The sequence below is a fragment of the Callithrix jacchus genome, chromosome 5 (assembly GCF_049354715.1).
Source record: "Callithrix jacchus isolate 240 chromosome 5, calJac240_pri, whole genome shotgun sequence".
NCBI classification, from domain to species: Eukaryota; Metazoa; Chordata; class Mammalia; order Primates; family Cebidae; genus Callithrix; species Callithrix jacchus.
In genome coordinates, this window is record NC_133506.1 from 131,854,548 (window position 1) to 131,880,584 (window position 26,037).

The 26,037-nt window shown below is 46.3% G+C and overlaps 2 protein-coding genes and 1 pseudogene across 7 annotated transcripts in view; 1 reads left to right on the top strand and 2 right to left on the bottom strand.

Moving 5' to 3' along the window:
• ACOX1 (acyl-CoA oxidase 1) overlaps positions 1–12,555 on the bottom strand; it is a 27,675-nt gene extending 15,120 nt beyond the window's left edge. For 2 of the 4 annotated variants that reach the window (XM_035301811.3, XM_078374702.1), the window contains exons 1-3: positions 12,135–12,555; positions 11,701–11,860; positions 7,236–7,396 (exon numbers count right to left, since the gene is read on the bottom strand). In XM_035301811.3, the coding sequence (XP_035157702.1) occupies positions 7,236–7,396; positions 11,701–11,860; positions 12,135–12,243 (430 nt within the window). In that variant the 5' untranslated portion in view covers positions 12,244–12,555. Of the gene's footprint in view, positions 1–7,235; positions 7,397–11,700; positions 11,861–11,955 lie in introns of all 4 variants that reach the window. The other 2 variants (XM_035301810.3, XM_078374701.1) reach the window with 2 other exon arrangements.
• TEN1 (TEN1 subunit of CST complex) overlaps positions 12,406–26,037 on the top strand; it is a 27,949-nt gene continuing 14,317 nt past the window's right edge. Inside the window, exon 1 of one of the 3 annotated variants that reach the window (XM_002748784.7) lies at positions 12,406–12,667. The gene's annotated coding sequence lies outside the window, so the exon portion shown is untranslated. Of the gene's footprint in view, positions 12,668–12,749; positions 12,803–26,037 lie in introns of those variants that run through there. The other 2 variants (XM_054256515.2, XM_035301817.2) reach the window with 2 other exon arrangements.
• Positions 22,038–23,613, bottom strand: LOC118153881 (keratin, type II cytoskeletal 8 pseudogene; annotated as a pseudogene).

Consider the following 26,037-nt stretch of genomic DNA (forward strand, 5'->3'; position numbering starts at 1 on the left):
CCTCTGATGAGAGCGAGACAGAATGCAGTAGTTCTCTCAGAGTGACAATCTGACCCCTAGACTAAAGTTTTTCCTTGATGCAATTTCAATAATCCTTCTATGCTGGGATTTTTTCTCTTCTGTTCACAGAACATCCAATGCAGAACCACATTTTTCACATAAGTCGGATAATTTCCTTGCGGTTTTTTTTTTTTTTTTTTTTGAGACAGAGTTTCACTCTTGTTGCCCAGGCTGGAGTGCAATGGTGCAATCTCAGCTAACCGCAAACTGTGCCTCCCGGGTTCAAGCACTTCTTCTGCCTCAGCCTCCCTAGTAGCTGGGATTACAGGTATCCACCCCACGCCAGGCTAATTTTGTATTTTTAGTAGAGACAGGATTTCTCCATGTTGGTCAGGCTGCTCTTGAACTCCCGACTTCGGGTGATCCGCCCACCTTGGCCTTCCAAAGTGCTGGGATTACAGGCGTTAACCACCTCGACCGGCTCCAAGTCTGATCAGTTCATTCAGATTCATCACGTTAAATATTCAGCCATGCTCTACTGAAACAATTTAATACCAAAACTGACAGTGCTCTTCATCCCAATAATTTATTACAGAAATAAAAGACATGCACTTTCTAGTGAAGACCATAATAACAAGTTACAGATTCATGCATAAGCTCTCCATGACAATTATATAGAAGTTATCACTAATGATAATAACCATCTTAGCATTATTAATTTTAAATCCACGTTCTGGGGTCATTCTTTTCTACTTAAAATGTGCAGGTGACAGGATTCTGTGTAAATTTATTGCTAAGGACAGGAAATTGTTCTATATGTCTTTGCGTTTTTCACATTACTGGTATTCTGTTTAATTGCCAGTTCCAAATCTGTTAACTCCACATCGCTCTTATCATTCTATGTGTCTTTGAAATGAACCTAAATGATGTTTCAGTTTTTAAATTCCTGTTTGTTCCATGCAAGTTAAGGAGGACAACAACTCAGACAAGGGCTGATCGATGGCTTCTTCCAATCTAGAGGCTGGCCTTTCCACTAAGCAATCACACTTTAGAAAAAGAAAAATCTTGTACAAATTCCTCCACAAAGAAAGAAAAAATGGACTAGTGCAAAAAAAGAAAAAAAAGAAAAATCTATGTGTGACTGCATCCCTCATTTTACAGAGAAGAAATTAAGGCTGAGATAGAGTGAATGCCTTGCTTAGGGAAAAAAGATAAGGGGAAAAAAAGGGCAAGAATCTTGTCAACATGGGAGCTGAGCAAGAGGTACGCATGGACATGCAGAATGGAGTAAGAGACATGGGGGTGGGGCACAGTGGCTCACGCCTGTAATCTCAGCACTTTGGGAGGCCGAGGCAAGTGGTAGTGGGTGCCTTTAATCCCAGCTATTTGGTAGACTGAGGCAGGAGAATCACTTGAACCCAGGAAGCAGAGGTTGCAGTGAGCCATGAGCCATGATGGTGCCACTGCACTCCATCTTGGCAACAGAGACTCTGTCTCAAAAAACAAAACAAAACAGACATTGGAGGCTTCAGAATGTGGGAGGATGGGAGGGGCATGAGGCCTGAAAAGTTACCTACTGGGTACAGTTTTCACTATTTGGGCAATGGGTACTGCCAAAGCCCAGACTTCAACATGACACAATATATGCATGTAAGGAAATGGTACTTGTAACCTGCTAAACCTATTTTTTTTAAAAAAAGAGGTCACCTAGTCCTGTCTCCTAGCTGGGGAAATTACTGCGTAACCACAGCATAGACTAAAGACTGACTGTCATGAAGATGCTAAAAAGACATGCTGAAAAAGACAGAGCTGTCCCTGGAAGCACTGAAAATGGAAATCCCACAAGATGTCACCACTGGTGGAGACTAGGTGATGGGTTCACAGGGTCTCTTAATACTATTTTTCTAACTTCCTATGACACTACAATCATTTCCAAAAAAAGGGAAAGCATGGTGGCTTATGCCCATAATCCTAGCACTTTGGGAGGCTCAGGTGGGCAGATCATTTGAGGTCAGGAGTTTGAGACGAGCCTGGCCAACATGGTGAAACCTCGTCTCTACTAAAAATATAAAAAAACAGCTGGGCGTGGTGGCAGGTGCCTGTAATCCCAGTAGGGAGGCTGAGGCAAGAGAATCGCTTGAACCTGGAAAGCGGAGGTTGCAGTGAGCCGAGACTTCACCACTGCATTCCAGCCTGGGAGACAGAGCAAGACTCCATCTCAAAAAAAAAAAAAAAAAAAATTAATAACAGAAATCCCAAGAAAAACACATTCATGGAATGAGAGTGCTTTCCACTCAAACGGGAATGTCAACTGTCCCCAGCTTTTTAAGAGTACTTCCTAGGAAGAAAAATCAATGTACACTTAGAACCTAGAAGGCAAAAACTCTGAGTTAAGACCGAATCGTGGGACCAGCCACTTTTCGTGCTTCCATGGAAGGCTGTTTTACTTCACTAAAAATCAGAGCAATTTATGGTGAAGGAAAGGCCACTGTCAAGCACCCATCAGACTCTGGAAGATTTACATCTGAGTGTATCACAGAGCAAAGATGGACGCTAAGGTTACAACAAATGCGCTCAGTAGGGCGGGGTAAAACCACTACAATCATGAATGGTTCTGACACTAAAGAAAACTTTCAGGAAAAAAATATTTCTTGCAACTAAGACAAGGATTAGAGTAGATTAAGATGACAGCAAGAGTGAGGAAAAAAAAGAACAAAAGACAAGGATTATTCAGATGTGGATGAAATTGAGAAATGTTACAAGGAGAAAGTGATCTGCATAGCTTTTTGACTTAAACCAAGTACTTGTTTTAAAAGCTGGTTATGCATGATAAAGATGATATATTATTTTAAAATAACTTATAGTAAAATTATGATAGAATTTTACAAAAGGAAAATAGCTTATGAAAAGCAATAGCTTCCCAAGCACCAACATCATACTTAGTGAAGCACGGGTCAGTTATTTTAAAACCAAAACATCAAAAGGCATCCCCAGCCTCTCTTTCCACATGATACAAGGCTGGAAAAGCTGACAATCAATACTGAGGAAAAAACAATTAGACTAATCATATATGAGATAGGAAGAAATAAAAAGCAGCTCTTCAGACAGCATGATTATCATTCTAGGAAATCAACAATGACAATAAAATCCCCCAATTAGGGAACTGAGAAAAGCTGCAGGCTACAAGGGGAAAAAAAATTAACAGCATTCTTATCTGTCAGGATCATTCAAATGGAAATCCCAGTAAAGAAAAAGACAACTTAAAAAAGCAGCGGTGGCTCCCTATAATCCTAGCTTTGGGAGGCTGAGGCAGGTGGGTCACCTGAGGTCAGGAGTTTCAGGCCAGCCCGGCTAACATGGTGAAAACCCGTCACTACTAAAAATACACAAAATTAGCCAGGTATGGTGGTACGTGCCTGTAATCCCAGCTACTGAGGAGGCTGAGGCAGGAGAATACCTTGAACCCAGGAGGCAGAGAGTTGCAGTGAGCCGAGATCCTGCCGCTGCACTCCAGCCTCAGCAACAGAGACTCCGTTTCAAAAAAAAAAAGTAACAAAATATTTTATTTTAAATTTGTTAAATAGCTTAGATGAGGATATTACAATTTATTTAAGAAAAAAGGTAAAGGCTGAGCGTGGTGGCTCACGCTTATAATTCCAGCACATTGGGAGGTGGAGGCAGGCATGACGAGGTCAAGGGATTAAGACCAACCTGGCCAACATGGTGAAACCCTGTCTCTACTAAAAGTAAGAAAATTAGCTGGGTGTGGTGGCATGCATCTGTAATCCCAGCTATTCAGGAGGCTGACACAGGAGAATCACTTGAATTTGGGAGGCAGAGGTTGCAATGAGCCAAGATGGTGACACTTCACTCCAGCCTGGTGACAGGGTGAAATTCTGTCTCAAAGAAAAAAAGAAAAAAGGGGCCGGGAGCGGTGGCTCACACCTGTAATCCCTGCACTTTGGGAGGCCGAGGCAGGTGGATCACGAGGTCAAGAGATCGAGACCATTCTTGTCAATGTGGTGAAACCCCGTATCTACTAAAAATACAAAAAATTAGCTGGGCATGGTGGCACGTGCCTGTAATCCCAGCTACTCGGGAGGCTGAGGCAGGAGAATTGCCTGAACCCAGGAGGCGGAGGTTGTGGTGAGCCGAGATCACGCCATTGCACTCCAGCCTGGGTAACAAGAGCGTAACTCCATCTCAAAAAAAAAAAAAAAGAAAGAAAAAAGATAAATACCTAATAGGGTGGAAGAAAAAAAGAAGATATAAATAATAGAAAAGAAATAGCTTCCCAAAAAAATACAAGGCTTCAATATACAACTATTCTTGTAGATACAAGATGACAAAGGAGAAAAACAAAAAACAAAAAAAAGTTTTAATTCCTGTAGAATTTTTTTTTTTTTTAGAACTTGACAAATTCAGATCAGAATTCATCTAGAATAAGCAGGCATGAATACCAAATACATATATCCTGAAATGTAACTACAGCAGGCTTATCCTACCAGGTTTTAAAAAGCTTTACAAACCTGGGCAACACAGCAAGATCCTATCTCTCCCAAAAATTAAAAAAAATCAACTGCGCATGGTGTTATGTGCCTCTACTCCCAGCTACTCGGGAGGCTGAGGCAGGAGTATCACTTCAGTCTAACAGATCAAGGCTGCAGTGAGCTATGATCAAGCCACTGCACTCCAGTGGGCTCCCAGACAGGTGTGTGTCCGAGCTTCTTCGTGTCTTTAGAGGAAAAAAAGACACTCTAGAAAGAAGAGATAAGGCTGGTGACTGAGACTTTCGTAGGTGACTGAATTTTAGGATTTGGAAGGAACATGGAGTGAACCTAAACACCTCCGGGCCCCTTCACTTCTCAGCCAGAAGTGAACAAATCCCAAACTCAAAGTTACAGCTGCTTCTGTGACAACGCGTTAGATAATCATTGTTGATCCATTTTCCAAAGTCTCAGAATCTAAACAGTTAGATCTCATTCTATATAAGTTGCTCTATTGCCAATCTCCTTGATGTTGACTTTTTACATACAAGGTAAAACTGTAACGTGATGCAAATTAACCAACCTGACTTGTTTCCAAGGAAAAGATCAAGAGTCAACCAAGAACAGCAATATGAATTAACAAAATTCCAGCAAGAAAAAAAACCTGATCTTAGGACACTGTTCTCTAGACCACAGAGATTAAGACAATATTGGTTCAAATACAAGAAAATGCCTAAAACTAGAAGGAATAAGGCAACAAATACTCTTCACAATGCAAACTTGCTCACAGCCATACAGGATCTCCGTCCACTTTCTGTTCTCCTCGAACCAGCATAGCTTTTTTGTTTGTTTTGTTTTTATCTTCTCGCCGCTGTACCAGTGCACAAACTGGCATAGTTTAAGTCTTCCTTTCTTTCTCTCTCCTTTCAAAATTTAGGGCAGGCCAGGCACGGTGGTTCATGTCTGTAATCCCAGCACTTTGGGAGGCCCAGGCGGGTGGATCACCTGAGATCAGTAGTTCAATACCAGCCTGGCCAAAATGGTGAAACCCCATCTCTACTAAAAATACAAAAAATTAGCAAAACTGGTGGGTGCCTGTAATCCCAGTTACTCAGGAGGCTGAGACAGGAGAATCGCTTAAACCCAGAAGATGGAGGTTGCAGTGAGCCGAGATTATGCCACTATACTCCAGCCTGGGGGACAGAGCAAGACTCCGTTCTCAAGGGAAAAAAAAATAGTGCAAATATATATTTGTGATGTTACTTTATAAATGAGGCAGAAGCATCAGACCAACAAGAGATATACTTAACAGACTCATTTGCCTCACACTATTTCACATCTTATGCCTCCCATGAATAGCACAACTGCTAAGTCAAATACATTCTACAATGATGAATAATCAAACAGAGTTCTGTACCACAAAGCTACTTCAAGATTACAACACACACACACACACACACACACACACACATGCATGTACACAAACACACAGATACTCCAAGAGAGGAGGAATACTCCAAGAGAGGAGGACTACATAAAGAATCTTATCTGTCAGCTGGGCGGGGTGGCTCACACCCATAATCCCAGCACTTTGGGAGGCTGAGGCAGGCAGATCACCTGAGGTCAGGAGTTCAAGACCAGCCTGGCCAATGGTGAAACCGCGTCTCTACTAAAAACACAAAATTAGCTGGGTGTGGTGGTGGGCACCTATAATTCTAGCTACTGGGGAGGCTGAGGCAGAAGAATCGCTTGAACCCAGGAGGCAGAGGTTGCAGTGAGCTGAGATTGAGCCACTACATTCCAGCCTGGGTGACAAAAGCAAGACTCTGTCTCAAAAAAAAAAAAAAGAATCTTATCTGTCTTCTCTCCTGAAGTCCTGGGTGTTTAGTAAGGTGTCTGGAACGTCAAACCATGACCAGCAATTTGCTGTCTCCATGGAGATCACAATAAATAACATTTTCCTTAAACCAATTCACACATCAAAATCAGCACTCAAACACAAAATGATGTTTCCATGATCTGCATCCCTTTTTCTTTCCCTTTCTTTACTCCTCCTATTTTGATAATTAGACACAAGGCTGGGCAGCTCAAATTCCAAACACTCAAACCTTTCAATGGCCTTATCTATGAAAACAAACCTATTTCACATTAAGAGAAAAAGCCAAACTTTTTGAAGGGAGCCAGACATTTAGGAACAATTCAACCAAGAATTACTGGCAATACAAGAGTTCCCAGATAGGTATGGGGAAAAAAATGTCTAAAAAGACTGAAGTCAGATGAAGAGAATCATGGAGTTTTTCTCAGACTGCCTTATCACCCTGCTAGTGGGCAATGAGAGATGAGACAGGCGGCTGCCCCCATTAAAATCCTCAGCTTTAACTGCATTAGAGCAGAGAGGCATCTTCCAGATATTGTAAGGCACTAATCCCCCGAAGAATTTCCAACAAAGTCTTTACTCCTGAGACAGAGTAACATAATGGGGTTACCTGCTGCACTGTAAACCCCATCTTTTCAAACTGTTCACTAAGAAAAGGCTTTAGGAAATAACAGTGAATGATGTTTATTGGCCAGAGCCCTGGACCAGTTTCTGGAAAAAAATACCTAAGAGAAAACAAGAAGCTGAATTTTGACTTAACAATTTAAAAATAAAATTCCAAACAAGTAGCAGCAGAAAAAATCAAATGCCGGCAATCACTGTTAACTGATGTCCTGAGGTGGGTTACCCACAGACCCTCAACGTGGACTAACCGTGGCCCATTTCCGTCTGAGCGTAGGTGCCAATTATCTGGAGTCCTTTGGATGAAGGCAGCCATTTCTCTTGCTGAGCAGTGGTGCCCTGATTCAGCAAGGTAGGAATAAACATGGAGTAATTGAGGCTCACAGGTTCCACAAAATTGACCAAATGCAGTCTACAGGAGAGAAAAGAAAAGGATCTCAGCTTTCCTCTAGAAACTGCATCCTAGAACCCATTCTTGCCAAACAGCTTTGGCCTCTTTAGGGAGAAGGTTAGGAAAATGTAAACCCCTTCTTATGAAATTAAGTACAACATTTACTGTTTTACTACCTAAAAGGCCAACAGCAGAACCTGATGGTCTCTTTTCTTCTTCTAATTATTTCAATGCCACAATTCATTTTACATTTACATTTAATCCAGGAAGCAAATTCTACCTAAATTTTAGCATAAAAACATCTCTAACTTTGGGAAGGGGAGGTTGTTGGTATTATTTGCTGGTTTGGTTGGTTGAATTTTTTTACAATATGTGTGTTTTTCTTTTTTGCTTTATTTAGGTTTTACTTATTTGTTTCAAAGATCAGAAGTAACTCCATAGAAGACTTATTTGGAGAGCTGTTAACAAGAGCTCCAAGGAACAAATAATTTTGACTATCTTTCCCTAGATAATATAAGCAAATATCCAGAAGAGTAAATACATATTCCAGGGCAGAATCTTAGATCTCTAAAGGTCTTCAGGATTTACAAATAAGTAATATGGGCGTGTAAAAATGTATCCCCAATGGTCAATGAACATCATTACTCCAGAGTAACTCTCTATCAGGTTGAAATTTAGTTCTTAACTCTCTTCTCACAAAATAGAGTCCAAAGGAGTTGGCCTTGGCTATGCTGTGTCACAGATTTTATGGGGATCAGTTAGTACTTCAACAAAGTGCATATCTGAAGAGTTTAAAGTACAAAATACATTTCATCTAACTAATCTTCATGACTTCTTAAGAGCTGATTAGGAAGCAAGGCCGGGCACGGTGGCTCACGCCTATAATCCCAGCACTTTGGGAGGCTGAGGTGGGGGATCACTTGAACCCAGGAGTTTGAGATTACAGTGAACTAGGATTGTGCCCCTACACTACTACCTGGGCAACAAAGCAAGACCCTGTGTCCAGGGGAGGGGAGGGAAGGGGAGGGAAAGAAATGGCCAGGCATGGTGGCTCACACTGTAATCCCAGCACTTTGGGAGGCTGAGGTGAACGGATCACCTGAGGTCAGGAGTTCAAGACCAGTCTGACCAACATGGGGAAACCCAGTCTCTACTAAAAATACAAAAAAATTAGCCAGACATTGTAGCAGTTGCCTATAATCCTAGCTACTTGGGAGGCTGAGGTATGAGAATTGCTTAAACCCAGGAGTTGGAGGTTGCAGTGAGCTAAGATTGCACCATTGCACTCCATCCAGCCTGGGCAGCGACAGAGTAGGACTCCATCTCAAAAAAAAAAAAAAAAAAAAAAGAAATGTGATGTATTTCACAATTAATAGCATGACATGGTTAACCCAAAGCATGATCTCTTTCCCAGTGGTACACGAAACACAGGTGTGAGTTATAGTCAATGAGCTTATATAACCCAGGCTTCCAGGCTTGAACTTAATGGCATGCAGTAATTAACAGGACTAATTTACAAACCCCTTCTCTAACTTAAAAACTGATCTCCTTGTCATATCCCAGGCACACTGGAAGGGTGTCAAAGGATGTGTTGAAGTTTGTACTTTAATACTTCACATGAAAAATGACACACAAAATAACTTGCTGGTGTCCATGAATCTTTAACCCACATAAAGGTCTTTGTTCTATTTCATTGTGACCTCACTCGAGTCTGGTTACACAACATGAACAGGTCACAGGTTATTAAATAATCTATAAACTTGGAAATGCACTGCACCACCCATTCAAAAACAAACAAAAAACCCCACTTCTTTCCTAACAGTTTAAGAAGGAATAAAATCTTCTAATCTTTTTAAATTTACAAACCCAACACAGACCATCAGTAACATAATCTAAAAGTTACTCTATCTCAATATTCCCCCAGCCATGAGTTATAAACTTTAAAAACAGAAAAGACCATTTGGAAGTATGGTGATTTGAACTACCAAAAAAAAAAAAAAAAAATTTACAGCTAAAACTGAGTGGAGTTCTAGGGAAGTCCAAAGGGCCAGAGTAAACCATTTCATCTTCACAAAAATAACCGAAGTCAAGCTGAAAATCAGTAACAAAGACACTAGAGGCAGTGACCATTATTACCTTAAAGGCAGAACCTAACTGCCAAACATATTCTATTTAGCTCAGTCCTAGTCTATGCACTCATATGATTTAATCTTTACTGATGAAAATACTGGATTTCCTTTAAAACGGAGAAACGTAAAAGAGAAAATGCCCAGGAATAAATGAGAGGAAGGCCGGGTGTGGTGGCTCACGCCTGTAATCGCAGCACTTTGGGAAGCCAAGGCAGGTGGATCACGAGGTCAAGAGATCGAGACCATCCCGGTCAACAAGGTGAAACCCCGTCTCTACTAAAAATACAAAAAATTAGCTGGGCATGGTGGCACCTGCCTGTAGTCCCAGCTACTCAGGAGGCTGAGGCAGGAGAACTGCCTGAACCCAGGAGGCGGAGGTTGCAGTGACCACAGGTGCGAGCCACTATGCCCAGCTAATTTTATTTTTAATAGAGACAGGGTTCCACCATTTTGGCCAGGCTGGTCTTGAGCTTCTGGCCTCAAGCGATCCACCTGCCTCAGCCTCCCAAAGTGCTGGGATTACCGGCGTGAGCCACTGTGCCCAGCCCAAAGTCCGTATTTTTTTACTTATTTATTTTTACTGCTCCTTGTGGAGCAGGGCTAACTCATATGCAGTGCGCCCAGAGTCAGCCCCTATTTTATTTCTAATCAAAAAACAAGGCCCAGAGCAATGGCTCACACCTGTAATCACAGCACTTTGTGAGGCCGAGGTGGGTGACTCACAAAGTCCGGAGATCAAGACCATCCTGGCTTAACATGGTGAAACCCCACCTCCACTAAAAATATAAAAATGAGCCAGGCACGGCGGCAGGCCCTTGCAATCCCAGCTACTCGGGAGGCTGAGGCAGGAGAATTGCTTGAACCTGGGAGGCGGAGGTTGCCACCAGCCAAGACCTAACCATTGCACTCCAGCCTGGGCAACAAGAATAAAACTCCATCTCATAAACAAAAACAAAAACAAAACGAAACACAGCCCAGGCATGGTGGCTCACACCTGTAACCCAGCACTCTGGAAGGCCGAGGCGGGCAGATCATGAGGTCAGGAGTTCAAGACCATTCTGGCTAATGCGGTGAAACCCCACCGCTACTAAAAATACAAAAAGTTAGCCAGGCGTGGTGGCATGTGCCTGTAGTCTCATCTACTTGGGAGGCTGAGGCAGGAGAATCGCTTGAACCCGGGAGGTGGAGGATGCAGTGAGCTGTGATTGCACCACTGCACTCTACCCTGGGAGACAGAGCGAGACTCCATCTCGAACAACAAAAAACAAAAACAAACCAAACCACAACAAAACACATGGTCTGAAAAAAAAAAAAGAATATACTCTCTTCCACACTAGAACCAAGGCAGGTTTTTATGACATCTCTCTCATATGCACAAGACCACCATTTAAGCACTATCACCAATTCAAAACTACTAGGTTCTTAGACTACTTTACATTCCTTCAGACATGACTGATTATTCTTCATCCAGGTCCACACTACCATATAATATAATCTATCGCGCCAAAATATTTAATTGGTCGTGCAACTAAACAAAAAAAATCCTTCCAGATTCAGAAATGTAGTAGTCCTTGTTACAAAGAGCAAAACGCTTCTGCGTGTAAATCTTCAAATTTGAGATGCTTCGGCAAAACAATTTTTTTTTTTTTTTTTTGAGACAGAGTCTCTGTCGCCAGGTTGGATGGAGTGCAGTGGCACGATCTTGGCTCACTGCAACCTCCACCTCTCGGGTTCAAGCGATTCTCCTGCCTCAGCCTCCCGAGTAGATGCGATTACAGGCATGGGCCACCACGCCCAGCTGCTTTTTGTATTTTTAGTAGAGACGGGGTTTCACCATGCTGGCCAGGATGGTCTCTATCTCCTGATCACGTAATCGGGTCACCTCGGCCTCCCAAAGTGCTGGGATTACAAACATGAGCTACCACGCCTGGCTAGAACAATGCTTTTATAACAACCTTCAAACTGTACTCTTGAGAACAAAAACTCCTGTATTTCCACTTATTATCAGCGTTCTACAAACATGTCATTCCACGAAAAGGCTTGGATACAAAAGTAATCACATTATTTTCCACACATATAACTTTAAAGTGGCATGAAAATATACCAGTTTGCATCTTCAAACGCCAAGCACGGTGATGAAAGGACACCATAAACCGCAGCTTTAACAACACTTGCTCTGTGCTAAGGCATACCTACCTTTTAAACCACATGATTTCATCAGGGTCTGCGATGCCAAACTCCCTCATCTTCTTCACCATGATGGCACTCTTCCTGACAGCCACCTCATAACGCTGGCTGCGAGATAGGAAGTTCAAGTCCTCATGCTGGAAGTCTGGGTCGTTCAGGATCATGTTCTCTGCAAGGGAGTTAAAGGGCATTAAAAGGAAGACAGATACTCGGGGCTCCGTTCCACCCTCCCTGGATCACAACAGACTTGAGTCACGGACACACCTCGGGAAAGGCGATATCCCCCCACCAGGGACACTGGCTGCTCCTCGAAGTAGGGGTCCCGGCTCCCCTAACGCTGAGCGAGAGGGCCTAGGCCCCACCCACAGCGCCCTCTGACTCCGCATCGAGGGAGTCTCCAGCTTTGCTCGGGAAAGGAGGGAGGTCTAGCCCGCCGCCCTCACCGATCTCTCTGCGGCGCCGGGTATTCTCGGGGCTGCCGTCCAGGATGTGTGTAAGCAGCTCCGGGTTGAAGCTGGCGGAGTCCCGCTCCCTGCGCAGGTCCGGGTTCATAATGACGGCCAGCGGCAGCGAAGTAAGAACCGTCGGAAGAAGAAGTGACAACCAAAGTCCGCGGCTCCAGCGCTGGCCGGGCCCTAAGAGGCAGCCTCAGGACTGCGCCAGTCCCCGCCTCCGCTCGCCCGGCCCGCCCAGGCCCGCCCCTTCTCTTTCTTCGCGGCACCCTCGGCGCGTGACCGACAACGACCGAGGCTGAGGGGGCGACGTCCGAGCCGTGACTGCGGCGGGTCGCGGGGCAGACGAATCCCCTGTTCCTGGCCAGGGGAGGCTCCCGAGAAGGTCAAGAAATCACCCCGCAGACCGTCCGAGGAGTAGGACAGTGAAGCACTTCTTATATCGCGCCTCCCGCGCCCCCCCGTCACGTGACCAGCGCGGGGCGGAAAGAGGGAACTCGAGGCTCCGGCGACGCCCAGAACAGGTTGGCAGCGGCCTTGAAAGGGGCGGGACAACGAGGCTGAGGAGGGACTGCGCCTGCGCCTTAGCCTTAACCCCCCCACCCCCTCGTCCCGCGTCCGTCATGCTTCTGGGTCCGCACCCTTAGGCTTCCCTGGAAGTGAGATGGGGCTGGAGACTCTAGAGCTGGGAGCGGGAGACTGGCTTTGCGGAATTGCGAGGGAGGGTCGTTAGGCTTTTGCCAAGTCCACCCGGGTTGGAGGAGAATGGGACGGCAACAAAAGTCTTTTGAGGGGAGAGGCTCTAGTTACCTTTTGTTAAGATGATGGCGTCTTTACTGCCAGAGGCGTGGGCTCCAGGGCCCAGAGTGTGGGATTGTGGGTGTGCGTATTCCGTGTTGAAGGGGTGGAGGCGGACTTAGAATGAGGTCGGGCGGGCAGTGCTGCTCTAAGCCTGGAAGATCAGACATTTTTTTCCTCCCAACCTGGTAGTTACTAGAGGTCTTGGAATCCAGAGTTCTTTGCTTTCGCCATTATCGCCGTCGGCATCAAAGTGGGAAATGCATACTTACTGTTAAAACTTAGTGTAGGACTGGCTGGGCGCCTTGGCTCACTCCTGTAATCCCAGCACTGGGAGGCCGAGTCGGGTGGATCACCTGAGGTCAGGAGTTCGAGACTAGCCTGGCCAATATGGCAAAACCCCGTATCTACTAAAAGTATAAAAATTTCAGATGCTTCCTTTTGGTTCAGGCTCCAGTATTAGGGCAAGACACTGTTACTGATACTGTTTTTAATGACCCCAAACGTTTAGACTGGTTACTGTGAATTTTATTCCTCTTGTCAAAAGCTGGCACTCCAGCCAGGCACGGTGGCTCATAGCTGTAATCCCAGCACTTTGGGAGGCGCAGGCGGGTGGATCATTTGAGGTCAGGAGTTTGAGACCAGCATGACCAACGTGGTTAAACCCCGTATCTACTAAAAGTACAAATTTAGCCAGGCATGGTAGTGGGTGCTTGTAATTCCAGCTACTCGGGAGGCTGAGGCAGGAGAATCCCTTGAGCCTGGGAGGTGGAGATTGCAGTGAGCCGAGATCAAGCCACACTCCAGCGTGGGCGTCAGAGTGAGACTCTGTCAAACAAAACAAAGGCCAGGTGCGGTGGCTCACACCTGTAGTCCCAATACTTTGGGAGGCTGAGGATGGTGGATCACGAGGTCAAAGAGATGGAGACCATTCTGGCCAACTTGGTGAAACCCTGTCTCTACTGAAAATACAAAAAGCAGCTGGGCGTGGTGGTGTGCACTTAACAGTCCCAGCCACTCCGGAGGCTCAGGCAGGAGAATCGCTTGAACCTGGGAGATGGAGGTTGCAGCAAGCCATGATCGTGCCACTGCACTCCACAACCTAGTGACAGAGTGAGACTCCTTACCAAAAAAAAAAAGCTGGCACTCCAAGGGCTGGGCACTGTGGTTCATGCCTATAACCCCAGCACTTTGGGAGGCAAAAGGATCAATTGAGCTCAGTCATTTGAGACCAGCCTGGAAAACATAGTGAGGCCCCCACTCCCAGCCCTGCCCTACTCCCCAACTCTTAAAAAAAAAAGAAGCAGCAGCAGCAGGCACTCTATAGCCAGCACACGCTGTTAAAACAAAGCTAAATTGGCCGGGTGCAGTGGCTCATGCCTGTAATCCCACTTTGGGAGGCTGAGACAGGTGGATCACTTTAGCCCAAGAGTTTAAGACTAGTCTGGGCAACATGAGGAAACTATACCAAAAATATAAAAATTGGCCAGTTTCATAAACTAGTCTCTAAATAAATAAACATTTTAAAAATATTTTAGCCAGGCGCGGTGGCTCAAGCCTGTAATCCCAGCACTTTGGGAGGCCAAGGCGGGTGGACCACGAGGTCAAGAGATCGAGACCATCCTGGTCAACATGGTGAAACCCCATCTCTACTAAAAATACAAAAAATTAGCTGGGCATGGTGGCGCGTGCCTGTAATCCCAGCTACTCAGGAGGCTGAGGCGGGAGAATTGCTTGAACCCAGGAGGTGGAGGTTGCGGTGAGCCGGGATCGCGCCATTGCACTCCAGCCTGGGTAACGAGCGAAACTCCATCTCAAAAACAAAAATTTTTTTTTAATTTAAAAAAAGGCCAGGCGCAGTGGCTCACACCTATAATCCCAGCACTTTGGGAGGCCAAGGCGGGCATATCGCTTGAGCCCAGGAGTTCAAGACCAGCCTGGGCAACATGGCAAAACCCCATCTCTGCAAAAAATTAGCTGGGTGTAGTGGCATGTGCCTTTAGTCCCAGCTACTCTGGAGGCTGAGATGGGATGGTGGCTTGAGCCTGGGAGGTAGAGGTTGCAGTGAGCTAAGATTATGACATTGCATTCCAGCCTGGACAACATAGTGAGACCTGATCTCTACAGGAAAAAAAAAAAAAAGAAATAATTCTGGCCCAGTGAAATTGCAGATGAGGGAGATTCACGGATTTGTTGAATCATCTCTAGTCATTTTTTGTTTGTTTGTTTTTTGAGATGGAGTCTCACTCTGTTGCTCAGGCTGGAGTGTAGTGGTGTGATCTCAGCTCACTGCAACCTCCACTTCCTGGGTTCAATCGATTCTCCTACCTCAGCCTCCCGAGTAGCTGGGATTACAGGGGCACACCACCATACCTGGCTAATTTTTGTATTTTTAGTAGAGACAGCATTTTGCCATGTCATCCAGGCTGGTCTCGAACTCCTGAATTAAGTTAATCCACCCGCCTCGGCCTCCCAAAGTGCTGACATTACAGGCGTGAGCCACTGCACCCAGCCTGTCTTTAGTCTGTGAAATACTATGACTTTGGTTTTCTCAGTAGAAGTAAAACTATGAGAGATGCATAACATTCATAATTTGAATAATAGAGCTATAATACACACTCTTAGCCCCTAGGACCTCCAGATCCTCATTTGTCTTATTAAGGTGCTGATCTCAGGCCCCCTCAACAGCAGGGAGAGTGTCTTGTTTATTCTCTGCACCTGACCCAGTGCTGGCCCCTCTAAAGGTGCTCAGCGAATCTTTTTGGAGTGAACAAATGGCTACTTGACAGCAGACTCTTCTAGTTCTATTCTAGCTCTAATATTCTAGGAAACCAAATTGCTCTTTTTTTTTTTTTGAAACGGAATCTCACCCTGTCTCCCCGGCTGGAGTGCAGTGGCACGATATCGGCTCACTACCACCTCCACCTCCCTCGTTCAAGCGATTCTCCTCCCTCAGCCTCCTGAGTAGCTGGGATTATAGGCATGCTACCACACCCAGCTAATTTTTGTATTTTTTGTACAGATGGGGTTTCACCATGTTGGTCAGGCTGGTTTCGAACTCCTGACCTGGTGATGCATTGGCCTCAGCCTCCCAAAGTGCCTGGCCCCAATTGCTCTTAATGTAATAATGATAGTGGGTGTACTCAGTATTGAATAGAAAAGATTTAGATGAATAGCTAAATTTGGTGAGTTTTTATTTTGAAATAATTTCAAATTTATATAAAAACTACAAGAATAGAACAAAGAACTTTTCTTGTCTTCTGTGACTTCAACATTTTTTTTAAAGACTATGTCTTCCTGGCCGGGTGTGGTGGCTCACGCCTGTAATCCCAGCACTTTAGGAGGCCAAGGTGGGTGGATCACTTGAGGTCAGGAGTTCGATACCAGCCTGGCCAACATGGTGAAACCCCATCTTAAAAAAAAAAAAAAAAAAAAAGACTGTGTTTTCCTCTGTCTCCCAGGCTGGAGTGCAGTTCAATGATCTCAGCTCACTCCAACCTCTGCCTCCTGGGTTCAAATGATTCTCATGTCTCAGTCTCCTGAGTAACTGGGACTACAAGAATGTACTACCACGCCTGGCTAATTTTTGTGTCTTTAGTAGAAGCAGGGTTTCATCATGCTGACCAGGCTGCTCTCGAACTCCTGGCCTCATGTGATCTACTCACCGTCACCTTCCAAAGTGCTGGGATTAGAAGTGTGAGCCACCGTGCCTGGCTGGCTGACAGACAGTAACACTTTTGAAGTGTATAAGCCTGTTATTTTGTACTGTTGGGTCTCAGAAAACAATACCCCAAAATGAAAGCCTCCGAAGCAGCCCAAGAAGGAAACGGTTTTTTACCTTCTGCCCTCCTCTCCCTCAGCCCCTTCTCCCCCAAGGTAGGCCAGGGCAGTTTGAATCGTTCTTTTCCAAGTCAGGTCATAGAAAATAGTCCTTTTCCTCCAAAGTCAACCATAAAACCCTAAATAGAGGCCAGGCAAGGTGGCTCACACCTGTAATCCCAGCACTTTGTGTGGGAGGCAGATCATGAGGTCAGGCAGATCATGAGGTCAGGAGATCGGGCCCATCCTGGCTAACACGGTGAAACCCATCTCTACTAAAAATACAAAAAAGAAAAAAATTAACCAGGTGTGGTGGCACGCACCTGTAATCCCAGCTACTCGGGAGGCTGAAGCAGAATAGCTTGAACCTGAGAGGCAGAAGTTGCAGTGAGCCGAGATCACACCACTGTACTCCCGCCTGGGCGACAGAGCGAGACTCCGTCTCAAAAGAAAAGAACAAACAAATAGGCTGGGCTTGGTGGCTCACACCTATAATCCCAGCACTTTGGGAGGCCGGGGCGGGTGGATCACAGGTCAAGAGATCGAGACCATCCTGGTCAACAAGGTGAAACCCCATCTCTACTAAAAAAAATACAAAAATTAGCTGGGCATGGTGATGCATGCCAGTAGTCCCAGCTACTTGGGAGGCTGAGGCAGGAGGAGAATTGCTTGAACCCAGAAGGCGGAGGTTGCAGTGAGCCGAGATTGTGCCATTGCACTCCAGTCTGGGTAACAATAGCGAAACTCCGTCTCAAAAAAAAAATAAAGAACAAACAAACAAACAAAAAAACCCTAAATATATGACTCTAACTTTCCCTCCATCTTTTGGTGTAAAAACTGGCCACAGAGAAATTATATGGGCTGGGTGTGGTGGCTCACACCTGTAGTCCCAGCACTTTGGGAGTCCACGGTGGGTGGATCACGAGGTCAAGAGATTGAGACCATCCTGGCCAACATGGTGAAATACCAACTCTACTAAAAATACAAAAATTAGCTAGGCGTGGTGGAACATACCTGTAGTCCCGCTACTTGGGAGGCTGAGGCAAATCGTTTGCAGGAGGCAAATGTTGCAGTGAGTTGAGATTGCACTACTGCACTCCACCTGGGTGACAGAGTGAGACTCTGTCTTAAAAAAAAAAGAAATTTGACCTATCTTGTTTAACTGTAGGCCATAAGATCCCATTCCAGAGAGGGTCCTGCCCCATACCCAGAAAGAAGGAATGCTACAGAGAGGCCAGGAAGAATCCAGACAGGCAGGCCTTGCTGGCTTCCCCACTCAGACTATTAGCATAAGATCATACCTTTTATGTTCAATCATTTGCATAAAAATGTACAATTTTGGGCCAGGCACAGTGGCTCACACCTGTAATCCCAGAACTTTGGGAGGCCGAGGCGGATGGATCATGAGGTCAAGAGATCGAGACCATCCTGGTCAACATGGTGAAACCCCGTCTCTACTAAAAATACAAAAAATTAGCTGGGCACAGTGGCGTGCGTCTGTAATCCCAGCTACCCAGGAGACTGAGGCAGGAGAATTGCCTGAGCCGAGATCGCCCCATTGCACTCCAGCCTGGGTAACAAGAGCAAAACTCCGTCTCAAAAAAAAAAAAAAAGTACAATTTCCCTCATATCTTTGGATTTTCCTTCCGAAGGCTTCCATATGTACCTGTTACATAAATTTGTACATCTTTTTGACTATTGCTTTGCCGTTTGCAAGTTGATTTTTTTGCAATGACTCTTCAGAGGGCCTCTTGGCTCCTACAGTAGAATATCCCTTAATTTGGATTTGTCTGTTATCTTGCTCTATCACCCAGACTAGAGTGCAGTGGTACAACCATAGGTCATTGCAGCCCCAATCTCTTGGGTTCAAGCATTGATCATAGTTTAATTAATTATTTTTTTTCAGACAGAGTCTCACTCTGTTTACCAGGTTGGAGTACAGTGGCATGATCTTGGCTCACTGCACCTCTGCCTCCCGAGTTCAAGTGATTCTCCTGCCTCAGCCTCCTGAGTAGCTGGGATTACAGGCACCTGCCATCGTGCCTGACTAATTTTTGTATTTTTAGTAGAGACGGGGTTGCACCACTTTGGCCAGGCTGGTTTCCAACTCCTGACCTCAAGTGATCTGGCTGCGTTGGCCTTCCATAGTGCTGGGATTACAGGAGTGAGCCACTGTGCCCAGCTGATCATAGTTTTTTATGATACAGAAGCCTTCAGAATGAAGATAGAGGGCAAATTGTCCTTTTTTTTTTTTTTTTTTTGGTCAGAGTCTTGCTCTGTTGCCCGGGCTGGAGTGCAATGGTGAAATCTCAGCTCACTGCAACCTCTGCCTCTCCAGTTCAAGCAATTCTCCTGCCTCAGCCTGAGTAGCTGGGACTACAGGAGCATGCCACTATACCCAGCTAATTCTTTTGTACTTTTAGTAGAGACGGGGTTTCATCATGTTGGTCAGACTGGTCTTGAACTCCTTACCTCAGGTGATTCACCTGCTTTGGCCTCCCAAAGTGCGGGATTACACATATAAGCTATTGCGCCCAGCCTATTTCTCTAGGTTTAATTATTTGCTACGTGTTAAAGCAGTGCTGTGGAAATTTGTCCGCGTAACTGGAGTGCTATGCAGGCCTGTCTGTGCTATCAGGGAGTATTGGCCTACCACAGTGATATAGTAAAGAAAGAAAGAAGGGCTGGGCGCGGTGGCTCACGCCTGTAATCCCAACACACTGGGAGGCCAAGGCAGGTGGATCACCTGAGCTCAGGAGTTTGTGATCAACCTGGCCAACATGGTGAAACCCCGTCTCTACTAAAAATACAAAAAATTAGCTGGGCACGGTGGCGTGTGCCTGTAATGCCAGCTACTCAGGAGGCTGAGGCAGGAGAATTGCCTGAACCCAGGAGGTGGAGGTTGTGGTGAGCCGAGATCACGCCATTGTACTCCAGCCTGGGTAACAAGAGCAAAACTCCATCTCAAAAAAAAAAACGAAAGAAAAAAGTGGTAGGCCCAGGTGGGTGGATCATGAGGTCAGGAGATCAAGACCATCCTGGCTAACATGGTGAAACCCCGTCTCTACTAAAAATTTAAAAAATTAGCTGGGCGTGGTAGTAATCCCAGCTACTCCAGAGGCTGAGGCAGGAGATTCGCTTGAACCCCGGAGGCAGAGGCTGCAGTGAGCCAAGATTGTGCCACTGCACCACTCCAGCCTGGTCAACAGAACGAGACTCTGTTTCAAAAAAAAAAAAAAAAGGAAAGAAGAAAGTATAATCATTATACCAGCAAACTCCTCCCTTGGTGAGAGTTTCATAGTTACCCCAGCATCCTCCCCACCCTTTGTTTCCCAGATCCACCAGAAAAACGGGAACATCCTTTAGTCCTCTCATGTTATTGAGCATACATCCCCCTTGTTTTAGACAACCAGTGTTTTCATAGCCTGAGCCACTTCTGTAACCACCTGATGGGTTCCTGCGCACAAACATAATCTGTTCATGGAGATCATAGCATTACGTCAGGAAAGAGTTTAATTGACACAAGGCTGGCCACACCACGTGGGAGTTGGCATTAGGAAGGCTCAGAGATTAGGAATTACTCAAATACAGTTTCTGGAGGAAGGGGTGGTGGCAGCTAGGCAGTGAGTGCTTGCTGCTGATTGGTTGGGGGTGCAACCATAGGGGTGTGGCAAATGCTCCTCCTGCAGGTTGAGTCACTTCTGAGGGGGCCGAAGGAGTGGTTGGTGGGGTCCATGTGGCGTTGGTGTCAGATATGCAAAAAACCTGAAAAGATATCTCCAAAGGCCAATCTTAGGTCGGCAATAGTGGTGTTACCTGGGGAAGTTGTGTAGCTTGTGACCTCTGGAATAATGGCTGGCAGTCCTAGCTGAATTTGGGCTCCTCTGTCTTCCTAGCCTGGGGGTCTCTCATTAGCTTTACAAAGGTGGTTGCGTTTTAAAGAAGGGCTGTTAGTATTTAAACTATAAACTAAATGTCTCCCAAAGTTAGCTTGACCCAAACCCAGGAATAATGAAGGGCAGCTTAGAGGCCAAGGGCAAGAGAGGCATTGGCTAGATCAGATCAGATCTCCCCACTCCCCTGATTCTCTCACTGATACAGTTTTTACAAAGGACATAAACTATGACTCTCAGGAGGAGGTATTTTTTCTCATTGCTGGACATTATGGGCTGTGCAATGTGTTCCTGTTCTGAAGAAACAATGGTCAGCTTTCCAAATCTGTGCACTATCTCTTGTTCTGCTTTTTCTTTTCTTTTTTTTTTTGAGACAGAGTTTCGCTCTTGTTGCGTGGGCTGGAGTACAATGGTGCGATCTTGGCTCACTGCAACCTCCACCTCCCAGGTTGAAGCAATGCCTAAACCTCCCGAGTATCTGGGACTGCAGGCATGAGTCACCACGCCTGGCTAACTTTTTTTTTTTGTATTTAGTAGAGGCAGGGTTTCACCATCTTGGTCAGTCTGGTCTTGAACTCCTGAACTCCGGTGATCCACCCACCTCAGCCTCCCAAAGTGCTAGGATTACAGGTGTGAGCCACTACACCCAGCCATTGCTTTTTCTTTCTTTCTTTCTCTCTTTCTCTCTTTCTTTTTTCTTTCTTTCTTTCTTTCTTTCTTTCTTTCTTTCTTTCTTTCTTTCTTTCTTTCTTTCTTTCTTTTTCTTTTTCTTTTTTTCTTTTTCTTTCTTTCTTTTCTTTTCTTTCCTTCCTTCCTTCTTTCTCTTTCTCTCTTTCTCTCTCTCTCTTCTTTCTCTTTCTTTTCTTTTCTTTTCTTTCTTTCTTTTTGAGGTGGAGGCTCGCTGTGTTGCCCAGGTTGGAGTGCAGTGGCACAATCTCAGCTCACTACAGCCTCCACCTCCTGGGTTCAAGTGATTCTCCTGCCTCAGCCTCCTGAGTAGCTGGGACTACAGAAGCATGCCACCATGCCTGGCTAAGTTTTTGTATTTTTACTATAGATGGAGTTTTCACCATGTTAGCCAGGATGGTGATCTCCTGACCTTGTGATCTATCCACCTCAAAGTGCTGGGATTACAGGCAGGCGCGCAGCCTGCTTTTTCATTTTTTAGAATTTAATTTAATTTAATTATTTAATTATTTATTTATTTTCCAAGCTAGCTGAGATTTTATTTTTGGATCAAAAAAAAAAAAAAAAAAAAGCAATTGAATTGTTTTGCAGCTGGAGGCATGGGTAAGGGGGGTCCCCAGGCAGTAAACTCCCCGCCGGTGGGCTGAGGGCTAGGGCTGAGGGTCAGGTGGGTCTGCTGTTCCCTGCGCACCCCTGCACAGCAGCCTCCCTCCTGGGCTCTGGGGCAGCCTCAGGAGGGGCAGGCTGGGAGGCGCTGTTGCAGCTGTTCACTTGGGCAGGATGTCAGAGGACTTGGACACCAGCCTCCCATTGCAGGTCTCAATCTTCTTCACAACCACAGCCTTGGTGGAGCTGGTGTGGCTGAAGAGCTGGAGCCCGTGACAGAGCCAAATCTGGAGCCCAGGCCGTACCTGAGGCCCGGGCTTGTGAGGCCCCCATAGGCAGAGCTCAGACCACATGCATAGCCGCTGGTGTTCTTGTGGATACTTATGTTCTGCATCCCAGACTCCAGCCGGCTCTCCTCGCCCTCAAATAGCTTGCAGTAGGTGGCGATCTCGATGTCCAGGGCCAGTTTGACATTCATCAGCTCCTGGTACCCACGTAGCTGCTTTGCCATGTCCTGCTTGGCCTGCTGCAGGGCGGTCTCCAGCTCCTGCTGCTTGGCATGAGCACCCTTGAGTGCCTGCTCCCTGCGATGCTCAGCATCTGTAATGGCGGCCTCCAGGGAAGCCCTCTGGCCTTTGAGGCCCTCGATCTCAGCCTGGAGCCGGCTGATGTTCCAGTTCATCTCTGAGATCTCAGTCTTCGTACGCCGCAGGTCATCCCCGTGCTTCCCAGCCAGCGTCTGCAGCTCCTCATACTTGATCTGATATACGCTCTCTGCCTCAGCCCGGCTGCGGTTGGCGATCTCCTCATACTGCGCCTTGACCTCAGCGATGATACTGTCCACGTCCAGGAGTGGCTCTTGTCCATGGACAGCACCACAGATGTGTCGGAGATCTGGGACTGCAGCTCCCGGATCTCCTCTTCATACAGCTGCCTGAGGAAGTTGATCTCGTCAGTCAGTCCTTCCAGGCGAGACTCCGGCTCTGCCTTGTTCATGTCAGCTTCATCCACATCCTTCTTGATGAGGACAAATTCATTGTCCATCTCTGTACGCTTATTGATCTCTTCCTCATACTTGTTCTTGAAGTCCTCCACCAGCCCCTGCATGTTGCCAAGCTCTGCCTCCAGCTTCAGCTTCTCCTGGCCCAGAGTCTCCAGCTGCCGCCTCAGGTTGTTGATGTAGTTCTCAAACATGTTGTCCCTGTTGCTCCCAGCCATTTTCTGCTGCTGCAGGAGGCTCCACTTGGTCTCCAGCATCTTGTTCTGCTGCTCCAGGAACTGCACCTTGTCGATGAAGGAAGAAAACTTGTTGTTGAGGGTCTTGATCTGCTCCTTCTCCTGCGTACACACCGCCTGGATGTTGGGGTCCACATCCACCTTAATGGGGTTCAGCAGGCTCTGGTTGATGGTGACTATGCCTGTGCCACTGGCCCCAGCATAACCTGCACCCAGGCCACCCCGGAAGCCACTGCTGCTCACTCGGGAGAAGCTTGAGGAGCTCGCGTGGGCACTGGGCCTACTCGTGAAGGAGCGGCTGCTGAAGGCCCCGGGGCCAGAGGTGGACACCTTGTAGGACTTCTGGGTCACCCTGATGGACATGGTGGAGGCAGGAGTGGAGGCAGGCAGGCTGAACCAGGGAGAGATTCCAGAAGGAGTGGAGAAGCTGCTTCTTGCTGAATTTAATTTTATTTTTGTAAGAAAGGGTGTCACCCCGTCACCCAGGTTGGAGTGCAGTGGTGTGATCAGCTTACTGCAGCCTTGACCTCCCAGGCTCAAGCAATCCTCCCTTCTCATCCTCCCAAGTAGTTGGGATTATAGGCACATACTACCACACCCTGCTAATTTTTATATTTTTAGTAGAAATGAGGTTGCCCAGGCTGGTCTCAAACTCCTGAGCTCAAATGATCTGCCCACCTCAGCCTCTTCAAGTGCTGGGATTACAGGCGTGAGCCACTGCATCCAGCCTTGTTCTGATTTTTTGGAAGCATATGTAGCTTCTAGTAGGTAAGCAAAGCTCAGTCCAGAGTCAGCATCTAATCCTGTCAAGACAATTTGTGATGCCCCCAGGGCTACCAGCATGAGTCTCTCTTGCCAGCTATGACCAGGACCTTGTACCACATGATCTGCACTATAGTCACCGGCAGATTGTCTCTTTTGCTGACAAACAGAACACTTCTTCCTGGCACTATGTGCCTGAGAGGGTACAAGAGGAACGTGTTGATGAAAAGAGTCAAACTCAGCAGGGCACAGCGGCTCACACGTGTAATCCCAGCACTTTGGGAGGTTGAGGTGGGCAGATCATCTGAGGTCAGGAGTTCGAGACCAGCCTGACCAACATGGTGAAACCCTGTCTCTACTAAAAAAAAAAAAAAATACAGGCCAGACGCAAAGGCTTACTCCTGTAATCCCAGCACTTTGGGAGGCCGAGGTGGGCAGATCATGAGGTTAGGAGATCAAGACCATCCTGGCTAACACGGTGAAACCCTGTCTTTACTAAAAAATACAAAAAATTAGCTGGGCACGGTGGCATGTGCCTGTAGTCCTAGCTATTCGGAAGGCTGAGGCAGGACAATCACTTGAACCTGAGAGGTGGAGGTTGCAGTGAGTCGAGGTCATGCCACTGCACTCCACCCTGGGTGACAGAGTGAGACTGTCTCAAAAAAAAAAAAAAAAAAAAAAATCAAAGAGATTTATTCTGAGCCAAATAGGATTGACCATGGCTTGTGACACAGCCCTCAGGAGGTCCTGAGAACATGTGCAAGGGAATCAGGGTGCAGCTTGGTTTTATACATTTTAAGGAGGCATGAGACATCAATCAAATACATTTGAGGAATACATTGATTTAGTCTAGAAAGGTGGGACAACTGAAAGCAGGGTGGTGGGGGTTTCCAGGCTATAGGTGAATTTAAACATTTTCTGGTTGACAGTTGATTGAGTTTGTCTAAAGACCTGGGATCATTAGAAAGGAAATGTTCAGGTTAAGATGAAAGATTTTGGAGAGGCCAGGCTGTGTTTCATGCCTGTAATCCCAGCACTTTGGGAGGCTGAGGCAGGCAGATCATGAGGTCAGGAGATCGAGACCATCCTGGCTAACATGGTGAAACCCCATATTTACTAAAAACACAAAAAATTATCCAAGTGCGGCTGGGCGCAGTGGCTCACACCTGTAATCCCAGCACTTTGGGGGACCAAGGCAGACGGATCACGAGATCAGGAGTTTGAGATCATCCTGGCAAACATGATGAAATCCTGTCTCTACTAAAAATGCAAAAATTGCCAAGCACAGTGGCTCACGCCTGTAATGCAAGCACTTTGGGAGGCTAAGGCAGGCAGATCAGGAGGTCAAGAGATTGAGACCACCCTGACCAACATGGTGAAACCCTGTCTCTACTAAGAATACAAAAAATTTAGCTGGGTGTTGTGGCAGCAGATCATGATGTCTGTAGCTGCCTCTAGTTCCAGCTACCCAGGAGGCTGAGGCAGGAGAATTGCTTGAATCCAGGAGGCGGAGGTTTCAGGGAGCTGACATGGCACCATTGCACTCCAGCGTGGGCGACAGAGTGAGACTCCATCTCAAAAAAAATTAGCTGGGAGTGGTGGCATGTGCCTGTAGTCCCAGCTACATAGGAGGCTGAGTCTGGAGAATCGCTTGAATCCAGGAGGCAGAGGTTGCAGTGAGCCAAGATCGCACCACAGCACTCCAGTCTGGGTGACAGAGTGAGACTCCCCGTCTCAAAAAAAAATTTAGCTGGGAGTGGTGGCATGCACCTGTAGTCCCAGCTATGCAGGAGGCTGAGGCAGGAGAATCACTTAAACCTGGGAGGTGGAGGTTGCAGTGAGCTGAGATCATGCCACTGCACTCCAGCATGTGTGACAGAGTGAGACTCTGTTGAATGGATCACTTGAAGTCAGGAGTTCGAGACCAGCCTGGCCAAACTGATGAACATGGTCTCTACTAAAAATACAAAAAAAAAAAAAAAAAAAAAAAAAAAAGGCTGGGTGTGGTGCTGGACGCAGCTACTTGGCAGGCTGAGGCAGGAGAATCGCTTGAACCCTGGAGGCAGAGATTGCAGGAGCCGAAATCACTCTGA